Source organism: Falco punctatus (genome assembly GCF_963210335.1).
Source record: "Falco punctatus genome assembly, chromosome: 3".
Taxonomy (NCBI): domain Eukaryota; kingdom Metazoa; phylum Chordata; class Aves; order Falconiformes; family Falconidae; genus Falco; species Falco punctatus.
Genome location: NC_137582.1, coordinates 14278302 through 14295398, shown reverse-complemented (window position 1 = coordinate 14295398; position 17097 = coordinate 14278302). Strand labels below are relative to the sequence as shown.

The 17097-nt window shown below is 65.6% G+C and overlaps 1 protein-coding gene across 4 annotated transcripts in view; it reads right to left on the bottom strand.

The window, feature by feature from the left end:
• Positions 1-883: 883 nt before the first annotated feature.
• Positions 884-17097, bottom strand: part of LOC308061521 (microtubule-actin cross-linking factor 1, isoforms 6/7-like) — a 34764-nt gene continuing 18550 nt past the window's right edge. For all 4 annotated transcript variants that reach the window (XM_080381615.1, XM_080381613.1, XM_080381614.1 and 1 more), the window contains 33 exons: positions 16612-16853; positions 16236-16355; positions 15939-16046; positions 15599-15817; positions 15175-15378; positions 14858-15089; positions 14451-14677; positions 14238-14360; positions 13748-13849; positions 13114-13215; positions 12253-12408; positions 11716-11871; positions 10741-10938; positions 10536-10664; positions 10214-10384; positions 9953-10108; positions 9436-9642; positions 9082-9201; positions 8563-8732; positions 8115-8274; positions 7642-7839; positions 6875-7000; positions 6369-6512; positions 5085-5273; positions 4622-4736; positions 4367-4533; positions 3739-3901; positions 3329-3483; positions 3174-3248; positions 2648-2765; positions 2208-2395; positions 2007-2127; positions 884-1790 (listed from right to left, as the gene is read on the bottom strand). In XM_080381615.1, coding sequence (XP_080237741.1) covers positions 1744-1790; positions 2007-2127; positions 2208-2395; positions 2648-2765; positions 3174-3248; positions 3329-3483; positions 3739-3901; positions 4367-4533; positions 4622-4736; positions 5085-5273; positions 6369-6512; positions 6875-7000; positions 7642-7839; positions 8115-8274; positions 8563-8732; positions 9082-9201; positions 9436-9642; positions 9953-10108; positions 10214-10384; positions 10536-10664; positions 10741-10938; positions 11716-11871; positions 12253-12408; positions 13114-13215; positions 13748-13849; positions 14238-14360; positions 14451-14677; positions 14858-15089; positions 15175-15378; positions 15599-15817; positions 15939-16046; positions 16236-16355; positions 16612-16853 — 5108 coding nt within the window. In that variant the 3' untranslated portion in view covers positions 884-1743. The remainder of the gene's footprint in view (positions 1791-2006; positions 2128-2207; positions 2396-2647; positions 2766-3173; positions 3249-3328; positions 3484-3738; positions 3902-4366; positions 4534-4621; positions 4737-5084; positions 5274-6368; positions 6513-6874; positions 7001-7641; positions 7840-8114; positions 8275-8562; positions 8733-9081; positions 9202-9435; positions 9643-9952; positions 10109-10213; positions 10385-10535; positions 10665-10740; positions 10939-11715; positions 11872-12252; positions 12409-13113; positions 13216-13747; positions 13850-14237; positions 14361-14450; positions 14678-14857; positions 15090-15174; positions 15379-15598; positions 15818-15938; positions 16047-16235; positions 16356-16611; positions 16854-17097) is intronic.

Sequence of the window (17097 nt, the reverse complement as noted above, 5' to 3'; positions counted from 1 at the left end):
CCCCAGCACAGGCTCTCTGCTGTGTTTCCAAACCTGGCCTCCTATGGCTACTCTCTGACACAGAAGTGTTTATTCAGATAAAAAAAATAAAGCGTGGAGACATTTTTAGGGGACAACAGTGCAGATATGGGACCAAAATCCATGAAGGCATGGTCAGCCAGCCAACAGGACTGAGACAGGGGAGACAGCCAGCAAAGCCTCAGCCCCGCAGGGGAGATCAGAGGACTGCAGCAGCCCTCGTACCCAGGGGTCTTGGTACACAAGGGCCATGCTGCTGCAACACCTGGGGACAGTCCCCGCACACAATATGTCCCCACCTTTTGGAGTCGGGACACAGCCAGTGTCTCCAGACACCTCACCCCACCCCAACCTGCAGCCATACCCCATCCCAACTGTCCCCCAGCTGCGCCAGCATGGGACCGGGCAGACAGACACAGTGCTACAGGGGACCACGCTGGCCAGGGACCGCACGGACACTGCCGGTACCCTCAGAGCTACAGGGTGGCAGAAGGGCAGCCAGCACACAGGGATAGGGACATGGCATCTCCCAGAGCTGCCCACTGTGGGTGTGGACTCCCAGCCCCAGGCAGAGGTGCTGGGGCACAGCAGGAATCCCAGCAATGCTTTCCTCAGAAAGGAGGCAACACGGCGTGGTGCCCGCTGGCACCCGCTGCAACACCCCAGGCTTGCCAGCCACGGCGCCAGGCGTCTGCTGGTGGCACCCAGCTGGAGGCACACCCAGCCATCCCTGGCCACTGCGTGCCACCATGCCGGGCCATATGTGCATCAGCTTTGGCAATGCTACTTGGCCCCGCACCGCCTGGCTGCAGCAGCCGCAATGAGCAGACAGACAGACTGACAGACTGCAGCAAGCCCCAGGTGCTCATAGAAAAAGAAACCTACTCTTTATTGTGGCTGGCAGGGCTGTGCCCAGCCAGGGTTACATTCAGCTCTACTGCTGTCCGGTTAGCAGGGTGACGTGAGCATGCGTCAGCGGGGCAGGGGTCCCACCACCCACGGGTGCTGCAGGCGGGATGGGGGCACAGGCACGAGGGACCCCCAGCCTGTGGCAGCCCCAACCCTGCCGGGGGCTGTGGGGGCAGCTGTAGCCGGGGCCCCGTGTGCACACACCGAAGGCCCAAGGGGTGAGGGTTAGCACCAGAAACGGGGCTCTGCATCCAGCGAGGGGCCCTGGTGCCCAGGTACCAAGCCCAGCCACCTCCCACCAGGATGCAGGTGGCAGGACAGAGGACCCCCTCGCCAGCAATGCCAAGTGCCCGGGGCCACCAGCAGTCACCCCCACAGCGCAGGAACCTAGGGGAGAAGGATAGGGCCCAGCCCAGGAGCGTCTGGGCTGCCGCAGCCCTGGCTGACCCTCCAGCTGCAGGATGCTGCCGGCAGCTGCCCCGGGTGCTTGGAGTGGGGTACCGGGGCTTGGCCCCCACGCGGTGCCTGGTGGGGCATGGGGCCGTGCCAGCCAGAGCCCAGGGGCGGTTTGGTGTGTGTCAGGGGATGCTTGCATATAGGCTGGGGCCAGGCCCAGCGGAATCGTTGACGGACAGACAGCTCAGCCCTTGCAGGTGGGTGCCCACTTGGGGGGCCGCAGCGCTGGGCCGGAGACCCTTGGGGCGCATGGCCACGGCTTTGCCAACCTCCAGCCTCGGGGCGGGCAGCCGCCAGGGAGGAGAGTCCTGAGTGGGGCCGGCCAAGGGTGCTGGGCGTAGGGTGGGCAGCTGGGGGGGCTCAGCGGCAGGGGCTGCAGCGCTCCGGCGGGGACCCTTCCGGCGGCTCTGCAAGGGCATGGAAGCGCTGGAGCAGCATGCCCTCCTGCACTGGCGCTCCAGGGGCTGGGGGACAGCCCCACTGCCCTGTCCCACACCACCCCATTGACTCTGCTTCCCCAGGCCCAACGGCCCCCCGCAGTCCCCCAGTCCCCTGCCCTGTGGGTGCCTGCAGCAGGCTGGCCAGGGCGGGCAGGGGACCCCCCACAGTGGCACGGCTCTCACCTGGGGGTGCCACAGCCAGGCTCTCCTCGGCTGCGGTGAACTGCAGCTCACCTCCGTCAGGCAGCAAGGAGCCGCGGGAGCGGGGGCACCGATCTCCGGAGCGCGTCCTCCGCAGCACCGACTGGGGAGGGAGAGGGTCAGCACCTGTGGTGGTCAGGCTGGGGGGGTTCAGGACTTCTGGAGGGGCTCTCCAGTCCTTACCTTCCTGGCCAGGGGGCTGCTGGGGGCCGAGGCACTGCTGTAGAGGCTGAGGCTGGAGTTGGAGCGGCTAGGGGACAGCACTTTGGAGGAAGGGGCCGACTGGTTCCCCGCACACTTAGCTGCAGCGGCCCCGAAGGCGTCTGGGGACAGGTACTTCTCGTTGATCTTCAGGTTGGTTCTTCCCTTCACTGGAGATGACAAGAGGTGGTGAGTGGGGCTGGTGCTGGAGGTCCTGCGGCCCCAGGCCGGGCAGTGCAAGAGCCTGGGGAGCCCAGTGCGCTGTGTCCCACATGGACACCACCGACCCACATGGCCCCACAGATATCCCACCTGGGCCCAGGGATGCCCACCACACCAATGTCAGGGCTCTCCTGGCCTCAGTCCGCTGCAGACCCTTGGCCATGGGTGCCCCATGCCCAGTGTGGGACATCCACACCCACCTCTGCAGGGGTCGTTCTTCACCAGGAACTCGTCCAGTGCAATCCAGCCCCCACCGACTCGCACCATCAGGGTGCTGCGCAGGATCCGCACCATCCGCAGCTGCTGGGACTCCCCAAACTGTGGGGGAGAGGGATGTCAGGGCAAGGCAGGGGCCAGTGGGGTTTGGCAGGGCTGGGAGCCAGGGAGGGGGTGCCAGAGCAGGTACCAGCACCCAGATCTGCCCATCACCAGCCCATTGGGTCCCCTGTGGCACCTCCGTTCCCACCACAACTACCCTTCCTGCTGTGCCACAGTGTGCAGCATCTGTGGCCAGGGATGCCATGGGACACGGGGATGTGCCCTCCCCCCACTGCCGCAAAGGGTCTGGGGCAGGGAGCCACAGCGCAGAGGGAGCTGTGGGATGTCTGCATGGTGCAGGCTGTGCACAGGTGTCAGAGCAATCCCAGGACCCCAGCTGGGGAACAGGGGCTGCTGGCCGTGGTGGCAGAGCATGAGGTGGCAGCAGTGGCGTGGGTTGGCACTTACCCGGTACCTGTTGGCGCTGATCTGCTCCACCTGGAAGCGCTTAGCACAGTTGCACTGGGCCACTTGCCTGTTCACCTGGGGACAGCACACTTGGCTCAGGCCCACGGCGGGGCCCGCCACCCTGCCCAGCCCCAGGCCCAGCCCTGCTGCCATACCTCATCCTGGATCTGGTCAGCGTCAGCGATCCGGCGCAGTGGGTCCCGGTTGGGGTGCAGGGCGCTGACAAACTCATAATAGTCGATGAAGCCGTCACCATTCATGTCGAAGATGCTCGCCACAGCATTCATCTCCAAGACATTGGTGGGGAACTCTGCAGGGGGGAAGGGGACCACCATGCCTTGTGCACCCCTGTACCAAAGCTAGCTGGTGTCAGCACCAAATCCTGGCCCCCTCCAAGGGGCATCCTGGCTGGCAGACCCTGTCCCTCCCCATCTCTGCCAGCACTGCCCCCCCTCTCCCCACAGTGCCCTTTCCCAGGCTCTCAGGGAGGGGGGAAGCCCTGTGGGGTGCAGGAGCCCAACGAGCCAGCCCCAGCCCACCCCAGCCCAGCCCCGGGGGCACGCACTGGAGGAGAGGACGCTCTCGATGAACTCTCGCTGGCTGATGCGCCCATCCTGGTCCCTGTCGATGCCTCGGAAAACATCCAGGACACGGGACTTCATTTGGCTGATCCACTGCATGTAACGCTTTCTCCAGACCCCAAAGTCAAAGTGAGCAAACTCCTCCAGCTCGGAGAGGCACAGACAGGAATTAACGCACCAGCCGGACAGAACCCCCTAAACCCCCATCATGTCAGCCTGGGTGACCGTGCTTTGCCCCTCGCAGGACCCGCATTCAGGCTCAGCCTCGCTGCCGTGCAGCCGGATTGCTCCCAGCCCTGACACCACTGAGGCTGGCAGAGGGGTCTCTCTGCCCAGGAGCCCAGCTCTGGGTTGCAAAGGGAAGCGCTGGCTCCAGCAGCTGGCTCTTGGCTCTCAGGGGTGCACTCACCCCAGCCCACAGGGATGCACCAGGACTCCCAGCTGCAGGGACAGGATCTGGGAAGACTCCTGGGCACTGCCTGCTCCATCCCACTGACCCTGAGGACCTTCCCCACCAGCATCTGACCCAAGGCCAGAGGCTCCCACCAGCAGAAGGTGAGACAAGCTGTCCACACCCACCTGGGGCTGCAGAACCACCAGGGCTGCCCCTACCTCTCGCAGGTGCTGCAGGGCCGTCTCCAACCGGTACTGCCGGTCCAGGGCCAGAAGCCAGAGCTGCTGCCAGCGGTGCAGGAGCTGGGCCATGAGGGGTGTCTGGGGCTCTAGCCCCCCGAGCGGCACCACCGGTGTGCCCTGTGCCTTCCCTGTGCTGCGGCGCCCTGCAGCCAGCGAAGACATGCGGTGAGGGCACAGCCATGGGTCCCAGGGCATGGTGCAGCACAGGGGGCAAGGCGGGGGGATCCTTACGTGTGGCCAGCCGGCGTGCAGCTGGCGGGCCCAGCTCCGTGGCCAGCTTCCGCTTGCAGCTCTTGGTGACCTTCTCCACGTCAGGCTGCTTACGGTTCAGCTCCTCCATGAAGACCTGCCACAGAGCATCGGCGCTGAGTGTCCACCAGCATGTCCCCTAGGCGTGCCCTGCCAGCACAGCTGGGGTAGGGGGCTGAAGCTGGGAGCACAGTCACCCACAGATCAGCCCTTCTTCCCCCTCCCCAGGACCCTCCTGCATCAGCAGTCCTTGCCACAGACCCAGTGGGCTTGGGATGTGGCTGCTGCCACGCCCGAAAGGTGCTTCCACATCACGGCTGCATGCAGAGGCTGCACCCATAGCCTCAGCCTGGTGCACCTGAAAGTCCTTGGTTGGGTTGAGTGTTTGCCCAGGGCCACGCAGGTTAGGGGGGACAAGCATGGCCCCTGGCGCAGGGTCCTTTACCGTGTGCTGGGCATTGAGCTCCTCCAGCTGCTCAGCCTCCTCAGGCAGCGGCTCCTGGTCCCGCAGGCTGAGCGCCTCCTCGGCGGCTGTGATCCAGTCAATGAGCTGGGCCATCTCCTCCCGCTCGGCCGCGAGGCTGGCCGTCTGCACCTGCAGCCGCTCGCCCTGCTGCTGGGCCCAGCTCAGCACCTGTGGGCATGGCGAGGGGAGCTGGGCCACGGGGGCTGGCAGCGGGGGGCACGGGGCCAGCTGCCCTGCTATGGACCCCAGCGCCTGCAGCCCCGAGCGGGCATCCCAGGGCCATTGCTTCAGTGGGGAGGAGTCTCTGCACGGGGCGCCTTGGCCCACCCTTGCCATGGGGCAGGCACACAGACCCCCGGGCAGCAGCCCCAGTGACTATGGGGCAGGGACATGGGGGCTCCATGGCCCACCCGTGACCATGGGGCAGGCCCGAGTTCCTGCAGGGCTGCCAGTGCTGCCCCTTATCTGCTGAGGGGCCTTTGCAGCTCTGGGGTGCTGCTGCCGCTGCTTTGAGCGCCAGTCCTTGGTACGTCCCTGCAGACAGTGGCCGAACGTGCCAGTACCCAGGTCTGTGCCTCTGTGGACGTGGTGGCTACCCTCACAGCGGGGCTGGGCCACATCCTTGCTATCCAGGTGAGGGGTGAGAAGAGCAGCCCTGAGGGAGCCCAGACCCCAAGGCAGATCCAGATCAGATACCAAAAATCTCTGCTCACTAAGGGCTTTGTGTAGATGAGGTCGAGGGATCGGCTGAACCTGTCAGACCCGTTCAGGGGGAGCCAGGAGCACTCTCACCTGCAAACCCACAATGGCTGGGGCAAGCCTCCAAGCCACTGCAGGATCGGAGTCTGGGATGGGGATTCCTCAGGACACTGCTCCTAGGGGACTCCCTGCCTGGGCTGCATGGCATCTGCCATCACACAGCAGTGAGCCACCACCACACAGGTGGAACTGCAGAGGTGCCTGGTGACCCCCGGCATGGCCCCAGGATGGGCAAGCAGGGCTGGCAGGGGCAGTACATCCCAGCAGCTCACGGAAGGCCAGGAGGAGCCAAGCAAGGGCCAGCTGGTCACTGGCAAGACCAAGACTGTATGTGTCGGCCAGGGATGGGACCAAGCACTCCCAGCCCCTCACAATGCACCGGTCAGGAGGGCTGTGCCAAAGAGGCACCGGCGGTGGGAAAGGCGGGAGGCTGTGCTAGTCCCAGGCACGGGTGCAGATCTGCTCCCCACCCAGGGAGGGATGGAGAAGGGGTGCCCTGCTCACCTCCTGGAAGCGGCTCTTGGCGACCGTGACCCAGGACTTGATGGTGATGACAGAGTCCGGGTGGCAGGTGGAGAGGATCTCCTCCCCCAGTGAGGTGATGCACTCCAGCTCCAGCTGCTGGCACTGCAGGGACTTCATCAGCTCCTGCAGGGTGCACAGACTGTGGTACTGCCGGGTCTTAGCTCCCTGCACCCCACTGCACCCTCCAGCACTCCAGGGACCAGCCTCCACCCAGATGGGTGCAAAGGCAGGGCAAGGGCACTGGGCTGAGCGGGCACATTCCCTGAGCATAGCTGTCTTTGCATGGGGTGCTGAGGACCCCAAATCTCCACACCTCAGGGTGCTTCGTGCCCCAAATCCCACGTCTTGGTGTGATGGGACCCAACATGTCTCAGCGTGGTGGACCCCACACTCTGGCAATGTCCTAGTTGACCCCAGCAACAGGATGTCCCAGGGCAAGGATGGAGCCAACCTGGAGGTGGGGGCTGGTGGGGACAGGCACCCACCTGCAGCTGGTTCTGGCACTCCTGTACAGCCAGTTCCTCCTCGGGGAAGACACCATATTTGAGGGTTTTCTCTGACTCGGAGAGGCGACCCAGGAAGGAGTGCACCAGGGTGTGAAACTCCTCTGCCTGCCATGGACAGCCAGGGACCTGCTCAGCACCCACTTTGTAGCTGCAGCCGTAGGTCCCAGCCCCTGAGCCCCCCAGCCAGACCTCGAGCCCTGCAGCTGCTGTTCCTGCCCAGGGCCAGACAAGTACCCAGCACTGGCAGCTCACTGTGCAGCTCCAGGCCCCTGAGAGAAAGCTGCTGCCAGCCCAGCTCGAACCCCACAGCAGGACAGAGAGGATGCTCTTCACCCCAGCTTGGCACCTGGGCCTCAAGTACCTCCCCACCGAGCAGCACACCCTGCGACGTGCAGCCGTCCTGCCCCGGGCACCCCACACACAGGCACACTTACAACAGGCACCAGCCTGGCACCCGGCCACGGCACCTTGCAACACAGCCACACAGAGCCCCACACAGCACCCTGCAACACACGGCCACCCACTGCCCGGGCACCCCATGCAGCACCCTGCGGCTCGGCCACACGCAGAGCCTGGGCATCCCATGTAGCACCCCACAGCACAGCCACACACAGCCCTGGGCACTCCACATGCCCAGGGCTGCCTGCAGAGCCTTCCCACCAGGATGCACCAGCTGCAACCCTGACTTTTCCACTCAGGACCAGCTGCTGCCCCCCTGCCACCCCACTGGCTCAGCTGGCTCTCACCTGCCGGAGTGCGGCCTCCAGCCGAGCCTGCTTGGAGACGGAGAGCTTGCAGACCAGGTCCCATCGGGTGCTCAGCTCCTCCATCTGCTTCTGCAGCCACTGGGAATCGACGCTGCTACTGCCACGGGTCAGGTCCCGCACCGAGCGCTTCAGCATCTTGATGCAGCTGGCTCGCTTGCCCAGCTCCTTCTGGAAGACCTAAGCAGGGGAGGGCAGGATGGGGTGGGAGATGCTGAGGGGGGAGCCAGCACCCTGCCTGGCCCGTTAAGTGGGGTACATGGGGTGTTCCAGCACTGCCCCAAGGACTGGGAGCACAGGCTCAGGTAAAGCTGGGGCTGCTCCAGTGGGCAAAGCCCCATCCTGTGCCCGGCTCCTGCCCTGGGATGGAGGGTGGGCAGGGCTGGTGCAGAGCCCGGGGCTGCCCAGGGGCCGACAAAGGGCAGGGACCTCCCCACGTGGCTGGGGACACCCACCTTGTGCTTGTCCATCAGGTCGCTGACCAGGTCCCGGTCCCCTCCGACAGGCACATCCTCGCTGAGCTGCGGCTCGGCCCGGTACAGCCAGTCCATGAGAGCCTGCAGCGCATCTGTGAACTTGCCCGAGAAGAGCAGGTTCTCCTCCAGCTTGTGCTGCCTGCAAGGACGGGTGCAGGCAATGCCAGCAGTGCCCCAGTGCCACTCAGCGCCGCGGTGCCAGGAACAGCCGCCCCATGGGGAGCCCAGCAGCGTGGCTGTAAGTGCCTGGGCTCACTTATGGCCAGGGGTGGATCCCAGCTGCACCCAACACAGCCAGAGCCCTGTGGTGCTGGGGCAGGGGTCCCAAAGCAGGGAGTGGGATACCCAAGGAGGAAGGGCAATGCCACAACCCCGTCTGGGACCATCCCACCCTATCCCATGCCATCCCGTGCCATCCCAGCCTCACCTCTCCACAGCCCGGCTGCACAGCGCATCCCAGCGCTCCTTCAGTTCCCCCAGCAGCTCCTCCAGCGGCTGCAGGTCCTCAGGGAGACGGGCTCTCTCCCGCAGCGCTCGCCCGCTCCGCAGCGTGGCTTCATACACCGGCCGCTTTGAGCGCAGCACCTTCTGGAAAGCCTATGGGCAGAGGGGGTGATCCCACCTGGACCCCCGGCATGTGGGTGCTGGTCCCAGGGTGGGCAGGCTGCGGGGAGACTCCTGCCTCCCCAAGTGCTGCGGGGCAGCTTGGAGTGCTGCTGCCCCTCGGTGGAGGGCTCTCCCCACCCCAGGTGTCCCCACAGGCATCTGACCACCACAGCTCTGGGTGCATCGGGGCACTGCTGTCTCACTGGGAGCTGGGGAGCCCCCTCCCTGGCCACCCCACAGCCCTCCAGCTCTGCTCCCCACTGCCCACAGCTACACAGCTATGCCCGCTGGGACCCCCTCCCCATCTCCGCAGGGCCGGGGAGTGGGGCAGACCCCCCACCTTGTGCTCAGCCAGCTGGCACTTGATCTCCTCCTGGCTTGTGGCAGTGTCCTGCGGCACCTCCAAGCTCTGCTCCACCTCATCCATCCAGTCCAGGAGCAGCCGCCGGGACTCGCTGAACTGAAATGGAGAAGAGGGGTGCAGAGGGGCTCTTGTGTGCAAAACAAGGGCCAAGGCGACCCGGGCAAAGAGCCACAGCACCCACACAACAGAGCTGCATGGCCCGTGCACCACCTCAGCACAAGCCACGGACCAGCACAGCATGGTCCCCAAGCTGGAGCTGCATGGCCCCTGCACCGGCACAGCTCCCCACAGGACCTGCATCCCCTGGCACCTGGCACAGCAGCTGAGTACCTGCTTGGTGCGCTTGCGGGCCTCCTCCAATACCGCCCCTCGCTCCGACATTCGCTGCAGCACCTTCCCCAGCCTCTCCCTGGCCGTCAGCACCAGGTTCTGGATGACGGCACCATCCTGCTTCCTGCTGAAGTCCTTCAAGCGAGATGCAACAGCCTCCAGGCCACTGAGCTTTTCCCCGTGGGCATTCGCCTCCTTCACCAGGGCCTGTGGGAGAGTGGAGGCAGCTGGGGGCATGCAGACAGCCCCAGGACAGGAGCGGAGCCTCCCAGCACAGCCTGCACCTGCACAGGGTGCTGAGCCGCCTCACTCTGCCGCTGCAGGGAGAGACGTCCCGTTGCCAGCCCGGGGAGATCGCTGCTGCCGATGCCGCTGGCACTGCTGCGGCCACACGGGACCCCTCGAGGCTGACCCAGCCCCAGGGAATCAGCCCCGCTTCAGGGCACGGTGCTAGGCAGCGTGGGGGCACACCTGGGCAGCAGGCGGGAGGCCGCTGCACCAGCTCAGCCTCACTTGCCTTGTGCTCCTGGATCTGCGCGGTGACAGTGTCCAGGACGAAACTGGGCGGCGCAGGGGAGCTGAGGAGCTCCTCGGTGTGAGCCACCCAGCGCAGCAGGTCCTGCATGGTGCCGTGGAACTCAGTGGTGACCGTCAGCCCCTCGGACAGGCGCTCCTGCAGGCAGGGAGACGGTGCTCATGGGGACAGGCACCCACAGCTACCAGAGCCGGGGCAGGGTCAGCACCCCTGGGCAGGCAGCACACCCCCTGCCCTGCACACCTTCCTCTCCTGGGCCTCGGCATGAACGCTCTCCCACTTCTGCTCCAGGATGCGGAGGCTGTGCTCGGTGCTGCAGGGCCGGCCGGCGCGATAGGAGGCCAGAAGCCGCTGCAGCCGCTCCCGCACGCCACTGTATGCCTCCTGCTTGGACTCCATCTCCTTGCATAGCTCCTGCCGAGAGGTGGCGGGGAGCCCCGGGGTCACTGTCCCGAAGGACAGGGACGGGGACAGGGACGGATTTGGGGCACCCATACACCTCCCAAGGAACACTCAGGGATGGCCCTGCAGTGCAGGGGGGGTCTTGCACAGCCCTGGTGCTCACCAGGTGTGCGGTGAGCTTCTCTTTGGTGGTGTCCGGGTGGCCCCATGCCGGCTTGGAGAAGAAGAGCTGCAGCTCCACCTGCTCCAGCCACTGCAGCAGCTCCGTGATCTCCAGCGTGATGTCCTGCACCTGGGGGCGGCATAGGGGGTCAGCACTGCCCCTGGCAGCACTACGGTGGGCAGCCCCAGCATGCAGTGCCCCATACCTGGCTGAGGTTGTTCTCCAGCTCCAGCTGGCGGCTCTCGGTCTCGCTCTGCACCAGGTCCCAGCGCTGGTTGAGCTGCTGCAGGCTGCGCTGGAGCCCCTCCACACTCTCCCCCAGGCTGGAGAGCAGCAAGCCCTGCCCAGCCTCATTGACAGACTGCACTGTGTGAGCATGGGACATCACATCGTTCCGCAGCACCTGGGGATGGGGCACCGTGATCACAGGCAGTGCCATGGCGGGGAGCACCCCACGTGCTATGCCATGCAAAGCCCCTCACCCTGGGCCACCTCTGCTGCCCATATCAATGCTGCCATCGTGGCACCAGAAGCCCCACAGGGCTGGGGTCTGGGAAGTGCCACGCCAGGGGAGGACGACAGCCAGGGATACCCCAGAGCCAGCACCTTGGCTCTTGTCCTCAGCATGGCACGGGGCAGGTGTGAGGCACCAACATTGCTGCTTCGTGGGGAGGTTGCCATGACAGGGCACAGAGGACACCAAGGCCACCCCCTGTGTGTGACCCCCTCTGGGCACAGGGCCAGCCCGCACCTCACAGCACCTCACCTGCGTCACTGCACGAGCGTGCCCAGGCAAGGGGAAGCGGCTCTGGGCTGGCCGTGGCCTCAGCCGCCTCCCGGCAGGCACGGAGACAGCTCATTCCTTCCATGCTGTCACCGCGGGAGGGGACGCGTTCTCACGCCGCCCACCTCAAGCCACAGCCTGCTCAACCCGGCCGCTGTTGCCCTGGGGCTCGGTGGCAGTGCCAGGAGGAGGGGGTTGGGTAGCACCCTGCAGCCAGGATGCATCCCCACAGCAGGAGGACCACGACCAGGACCTCCTGTGCAATGGGACCAGGCTGTGGCCCCACAGCAAGACTGTGCCACGTCCCCTGGGTGAGATGTCCCCACACAGACACCTGGCTGTCAGAGCAGCCCAGGATGCACCATGTGGGCAGCCCCATCCCACCGCTGCCCTCACCTTGTGCTTGGCCAGCTCAATCTCACAGCTCTGCAGGTCGAGGCGTAGCAGTGTCGGGCCCTGCAGCTGCTCGGCGGTGCGGGACAGCCACTGCAGCAGCTCCTCCAGCTGGTGCTGGAACTGCCCCAGGCCCAGCAGAGCCGCCTCCAGCTGGTGCTGTCCCAGCAAGGGTGGAATTGGGCACCCGTTTGGTGGGAGCAATGTCAGCCCAGACCACGCACCCGGCACCCGTGTGGCCCCATGCACCCACAGTGCCCTGAGCACCATGTGCCCAGAGCCTGCACGGCCCCACACACACCCAGCACCCACATGGAACCCCATGCGCCCACATAGCCCCCACATACCCAGTACCCACACAGCACCCCACGCACCCACACTGCCACGGCTCTTGCCTTGCGCCAGTGGCAGATGTGCTCAACAGCTCGGGTGCCACCACCACCTCCCAGAGCCCCCAAGCCCCCGTGCCCAGGACAGCAGTGCCCCACACCCAGCCCTGCCCCACGCCTGGGATGCCCCTGCAATGGCTGGCCCCCACACCTGGCGGCTGACGATCTCCTCCTCCAGGTGGTCCCAGCGCTGGCGGAAGTCACTGAGCAGAGCCGGGGGGTCCCCCTGCCCTGTGCCCCCCAGGCTGGTCTGGTGCCGCAGGCTCTCCACGTCAACCTTGCACTGGTAGAGCTCCCTCTTGAACTCCTGTGGGATGGCAATGAGTGGGTGACCCCAGCCCCACACATGGAGATGGGGATCTGCCACATCAACAGGCACGGCACAGCATGGCATGACATGCCATGGCACAGAGTTGGGTCTGGCACAAGCTGCATGGTTTGGCATGGCAGAGCATGGCATGACAGAACATGGTCTGGTTTGGCACAGAATGGCATGGCATGGCATAACACAGCGTGGCACAGCATGGTAGAGCTGGGTCTGGTTTGGTACGGAACAGCATGGCATGGCAGAGCTGGATCTGCCATGCACTGCATGTTTGGCATGGCACAGCACAGGATGGGATGGCAGAATGTGGTCTGGTTTGGCACAACATGGCATAGGATGACATGGCATGGCATGACATGAAACGGCAGAGCTGGGTGTGACATGCAGTGCACTGTTTGGCATGGCACGGCACAGCATGGCACAGCTTGGTACAGGCACCTTGGCTCAGCACTCCTCCTTATGGAAAGCAGGCAGCCCTGCCCCTCGGGGCGTCTTGGCAAGGGGCAGGATTTGACCACCCCAGGTGGGACTTGGCCACCCAGCGCCCACCATGAACAGGTGCCATGGGGGCACTGGCCAACATGCTGCACTTTCATCCCACTGCTGCCCCAACCATCCTGCTTACCCTCGCCACTGCCCCCGTGCCTGCCCCCAGGGCTCAGGGCCCCATCCTGCAGCACAGCCCACCTTCAGCTCCGCCAGCTGCTGCTGCACCAGGTCCAGGTCCCCGCCGACAAGGAACTCCTCCGCCATGCGCAGCTCAGCTGTGTCCAGCCACTCAAAGAGCCGCTGGGGACAGACAGAGATCATGGGGTCAGGGAGGGTGGGAGGCCTGAGCCCCCATCCCTGTCCCCACACACCAAACACGCCAGCCTTGCAATGCCAGCTGCGTCCTGAGGGGCACAGGCATGCTGCCCCCTGCACTAGGAGTGGGGCTGGTACCCACCGTGGTCCCCAAGGAGGGCTGGAGCACAGGGCAGACGTGTGCTCCATCCCCAGCCCCACTGAGGGATTTGAGCATGCCACACTGGGCCAGGACATGGGCACAGCCCGCCCCATTGCCCATCCCCCCCAGCAAGCCCCCCACCCACAGCAGCATCATGACCCTATAGCTCAGCTAGCTCCATGCTCCGATAGTCCTGCACCGCCACATAGCTCCACTGCGGGCCCCACTGCCAGGTCCTGCCTTCAGCCATGCCCAGGGACCACCATGGTGGCCCCACAGCCCCTCACACCCCCAAGTGGGAATGAGAGGGCGATGCAGGTTGCGGGGCAGGCCCCTATGTGGGGTGTCTGCCCGAGCGAACCCCCAGCACCCCACCTGCATGGTCTCCTGGTAGCTGACAGAGGTCTGGAGCTGCTCCTCGAGGCGGGCATACCGCTCCGTCCACACCTTGTTCAGGCTGTGCCAGGAGGAGTAGAGCTGCGGCCGGGCGCGGGGGTCAGCGGCACCGCGCGGGGGGTCAGGGGCACGAGGGTCAGGGGTCCGGGACACGGGGGTGAGCAGCACCATGCCTGGCACTAGTGTGTGGGGTGCAAGGGGCAGTGGCACCGCGCAGGGGTCAGCAGGCACCAGTACAGGGTGTGAGGAATGGCACGCGGCCCCTTGTGCAGGCACAGCAGCCTGGGACAGCCACCCTCCATCCAGCCCAGCCCCAGGACATCCAGGGGACATTGGGTCTGGGGGCACATCTGCCCCTTCTCCAGGATCCCACTAAGGCACAGCCCCAGGGACCTCCCATCCCTACAAGCACCCTCCCCACGCACCCAGGACCCCGTCCCTCACTGGACCCACACCCATCGGCACTCACATCGTCCAGGCTCTTTGTGACATCGGGCTTGTCGGGGTCCCCACAAGAGGACATCAGCTCCACGCCCAGGCTGCCCAGCGTGTCCAGCTCACCCTGCAGCGAGTCGATCTCCTCCCGCAGTGCCTGCAGGACAGGACGGGGCTCAGTGCTGCCTGTGCCACGGGGTTGCCTGTGCCACAGGGCTGCCCACCAAGCCCCCTCCCCAGCCACTACCTGCATGGTGCGGAGCTGTGTGCGGATGATCTCAGGCTCACCACCGGCCTCCTCCAGCCCCAGCACCAGCTGCTGGGTGTCGCTCAGAGTCAGGGCCAGCTCAGAGAGACCATGCCAGAATCGGTCGGCCAGCCCCAGCAGCTCCCGCAGCCAGCGCTCCTGCTCCTGGCAGCGGCCCCGCAGGCAGCCCCACTGGGACAGCAACTGCGCCGTCCGCTCCTGGATCCCTGCGGGACACGAGAGGGACAGGGCTCAGCTTGGGTACCCTCGAAGTGCTGTGAAGGACCAGTCACCCCAACACAGCCCCGAGCAGGGACGCGGCCCCGTTGGGACGCCCGTGTGTCGGCATGTGCGGCCATGCACACGCACCCACCCATGGTGCCATGCCTGCCCCTCCGTGCCGATACCTCTGGCAGCAGCATCGGAGTTTGCTGCCTGCATGCTGGCTAGCAGCTCGCTGCCCTGCGCCTGGATGGTCTCTAGGGCCACCCCCAGCTTCTCCAGCTCGCCCAGGGCCAGGCTGTTCTCACGGATCTGCTCCCGAAGGTGGGCTGCATCACCACGGATGGAGGGCTGGCTCTGCAGGCGGCTCTGCAGCCGCTCCAGGCACTCCAGCAGCAGGTCCATGCGCTCAGTCAGCTGGGGAAGGTGTAGGGGGGGACAAGCCCGGTCACTTGAGGGGAAGCCTCAGGGAACGCCAGCCCTCCTGGTGCTGGCTCTGTACCTGGCTGTAACGTGGCAGGGCATCCTCCAGCAGGGCAGCTGCCTGGCACACGCGCTCACGGATGCAGCCGTACTGCTCCTCTGCCTCCTGCCAGCGCTGCTGGAATGGGGCGCCCTGCTCCGGGCTCAGCTCCACCAGCTGTGCTGAGACACGCTGCAGCTTCCCCATCAGGGGCCGGTGCTCAGCAATGGCCTCCCGAAGGCACTGAGGGCAGAGGAAAGGCTGTGGGCACACGCAGGTCCAGGACAGGGCACACGGGGACATGCCCTGGTGCTGCTGCCCTGGCTCAGTACTTGTGCATGTACCCAGGTCCCTGCAGTGCTGCCACCTCTGTCCTATGCTCCCAACCCCGTGGGATGGCAAAGCACGTCCCTGCCTTCGCCTTCACCTTCGCCGTGCCCCAGCTGAATCCATCTTCCCTCACCTGCAGCAGCGCCTGCTGTTCCTTGAAGGCCTCATAGCTGATGGCGTTGGGGGAAATCTGCACCCCGATGACCTGTGTCTCCTCCAGCCAGGGCAACAGCTCCTCGTGGGCCTCAGAGAACTGAGCAAGCAGGGACTGGGCGTGCTCCAGCTGCACGGCGCAGGCTCCACTGCGCAGGAAAAGCTGTTCCATGCGCTCCCGCAGCGCCTGCACCGAGGGCTGTGAAGACAGATGGCTCACCAGGGGACACGGGGCATCGCTGGCCCCTGGGGCAAGGGGCCCTGCTGTGGCAGCATCCCACCCAGCACCCACTGGGTGCAGCCCCAGCACAGCTGCTCACCTGGAGGTGCTGCCGCAGGGGCTCGGGGCAGGACTGGAGCAGCAGGTTTGAGATCCCCAGCAGACGCTCCACCAGTCCCCGGTGGTGCAGGATCTCAGCAGAGAGCAGCTGGAAGACAGAGGTGGGTGGGTGTCAGGTCCTGCAGAGACGTCGGCAGATCCATGCGCATGTGATCTGGGGGGTCAGTGCAGGAGCCCAGCAGAGTAGGGGTACAATGCCAGTGTCCCTGGGGATTTCCCTTTGGCGTTGGGGTACCAGTGGGTTGCACCCTGGCCCAGAGCAGCACTGCAGACCCACCTTCTGATCAGAGAGCTGCGAGTGGAGGGCCTGGGCATCCAGCTGCACCCGCCCGATCTCCTCCAGCCGCTCGCCGAGCCCAGCCAAGCGCGCAAGCTGGGAGTCAAGGATCTGCTCGAACTGCAGAAAGGAGGAGACCTGTCAATGTGCCGGCAGGGAGAGCACACGCACCAGGGCAGCCTTGCCGGGACACAGACCCCCTGTGTGTCTGCTGCTGGTTAGCACGGGACCTCCTGCTGTAGCCTGGTGCAGCCCATTCAGCCACATCCCTCCAGACCCAACTCCCCCATCTCATGCTGCAGGCAGCAATGCCATGGAGCCAGGGAGGGGTGAAGGGGGCAGAGGGTGACATTCCTCAGAGCCCCATGTCCCGCACCTTCTCCTTGTCGCTCGTGCTGACAGGGGGCTCCTGGCCACCGTGCTGGCTGTCCCAGGAGCCCAGCTCCTTCTCCATGCGGCCCAGCCAAAGTGCCAGGTCCTCCTGGGCAGTGCCCAAACGGGATGAGGCCTCCAGGGTCTGCCCCAGCCGGTGCATGGTGTCAGCACTGCTCTGGCCCACAATGAGATATCGCATCCTCAAGGACTCCATCTTCTCCTGTGCCAGCTGGGCCTCCTCCCCTGCGGCGGCAGCAGTGCAGCCAGCATCAGCGCTGCTGCAGCCGGGGACCTGCAGCACTGATGCCCTTCCTCCCCCATGACAGTCACTCTGTCCAATCTTCCCCTGCGCCTGCCCCTGCCCTGCTTCTCCTGGACCCAGCTCCAGTCCCTCACCCCCACTGGAGGCAAAATTTCCCACCACACCCCTGGCCCCTCTCTACCCGACGTCCATCACACAACACTGTCCTCCCACAGCTGCCAGCAG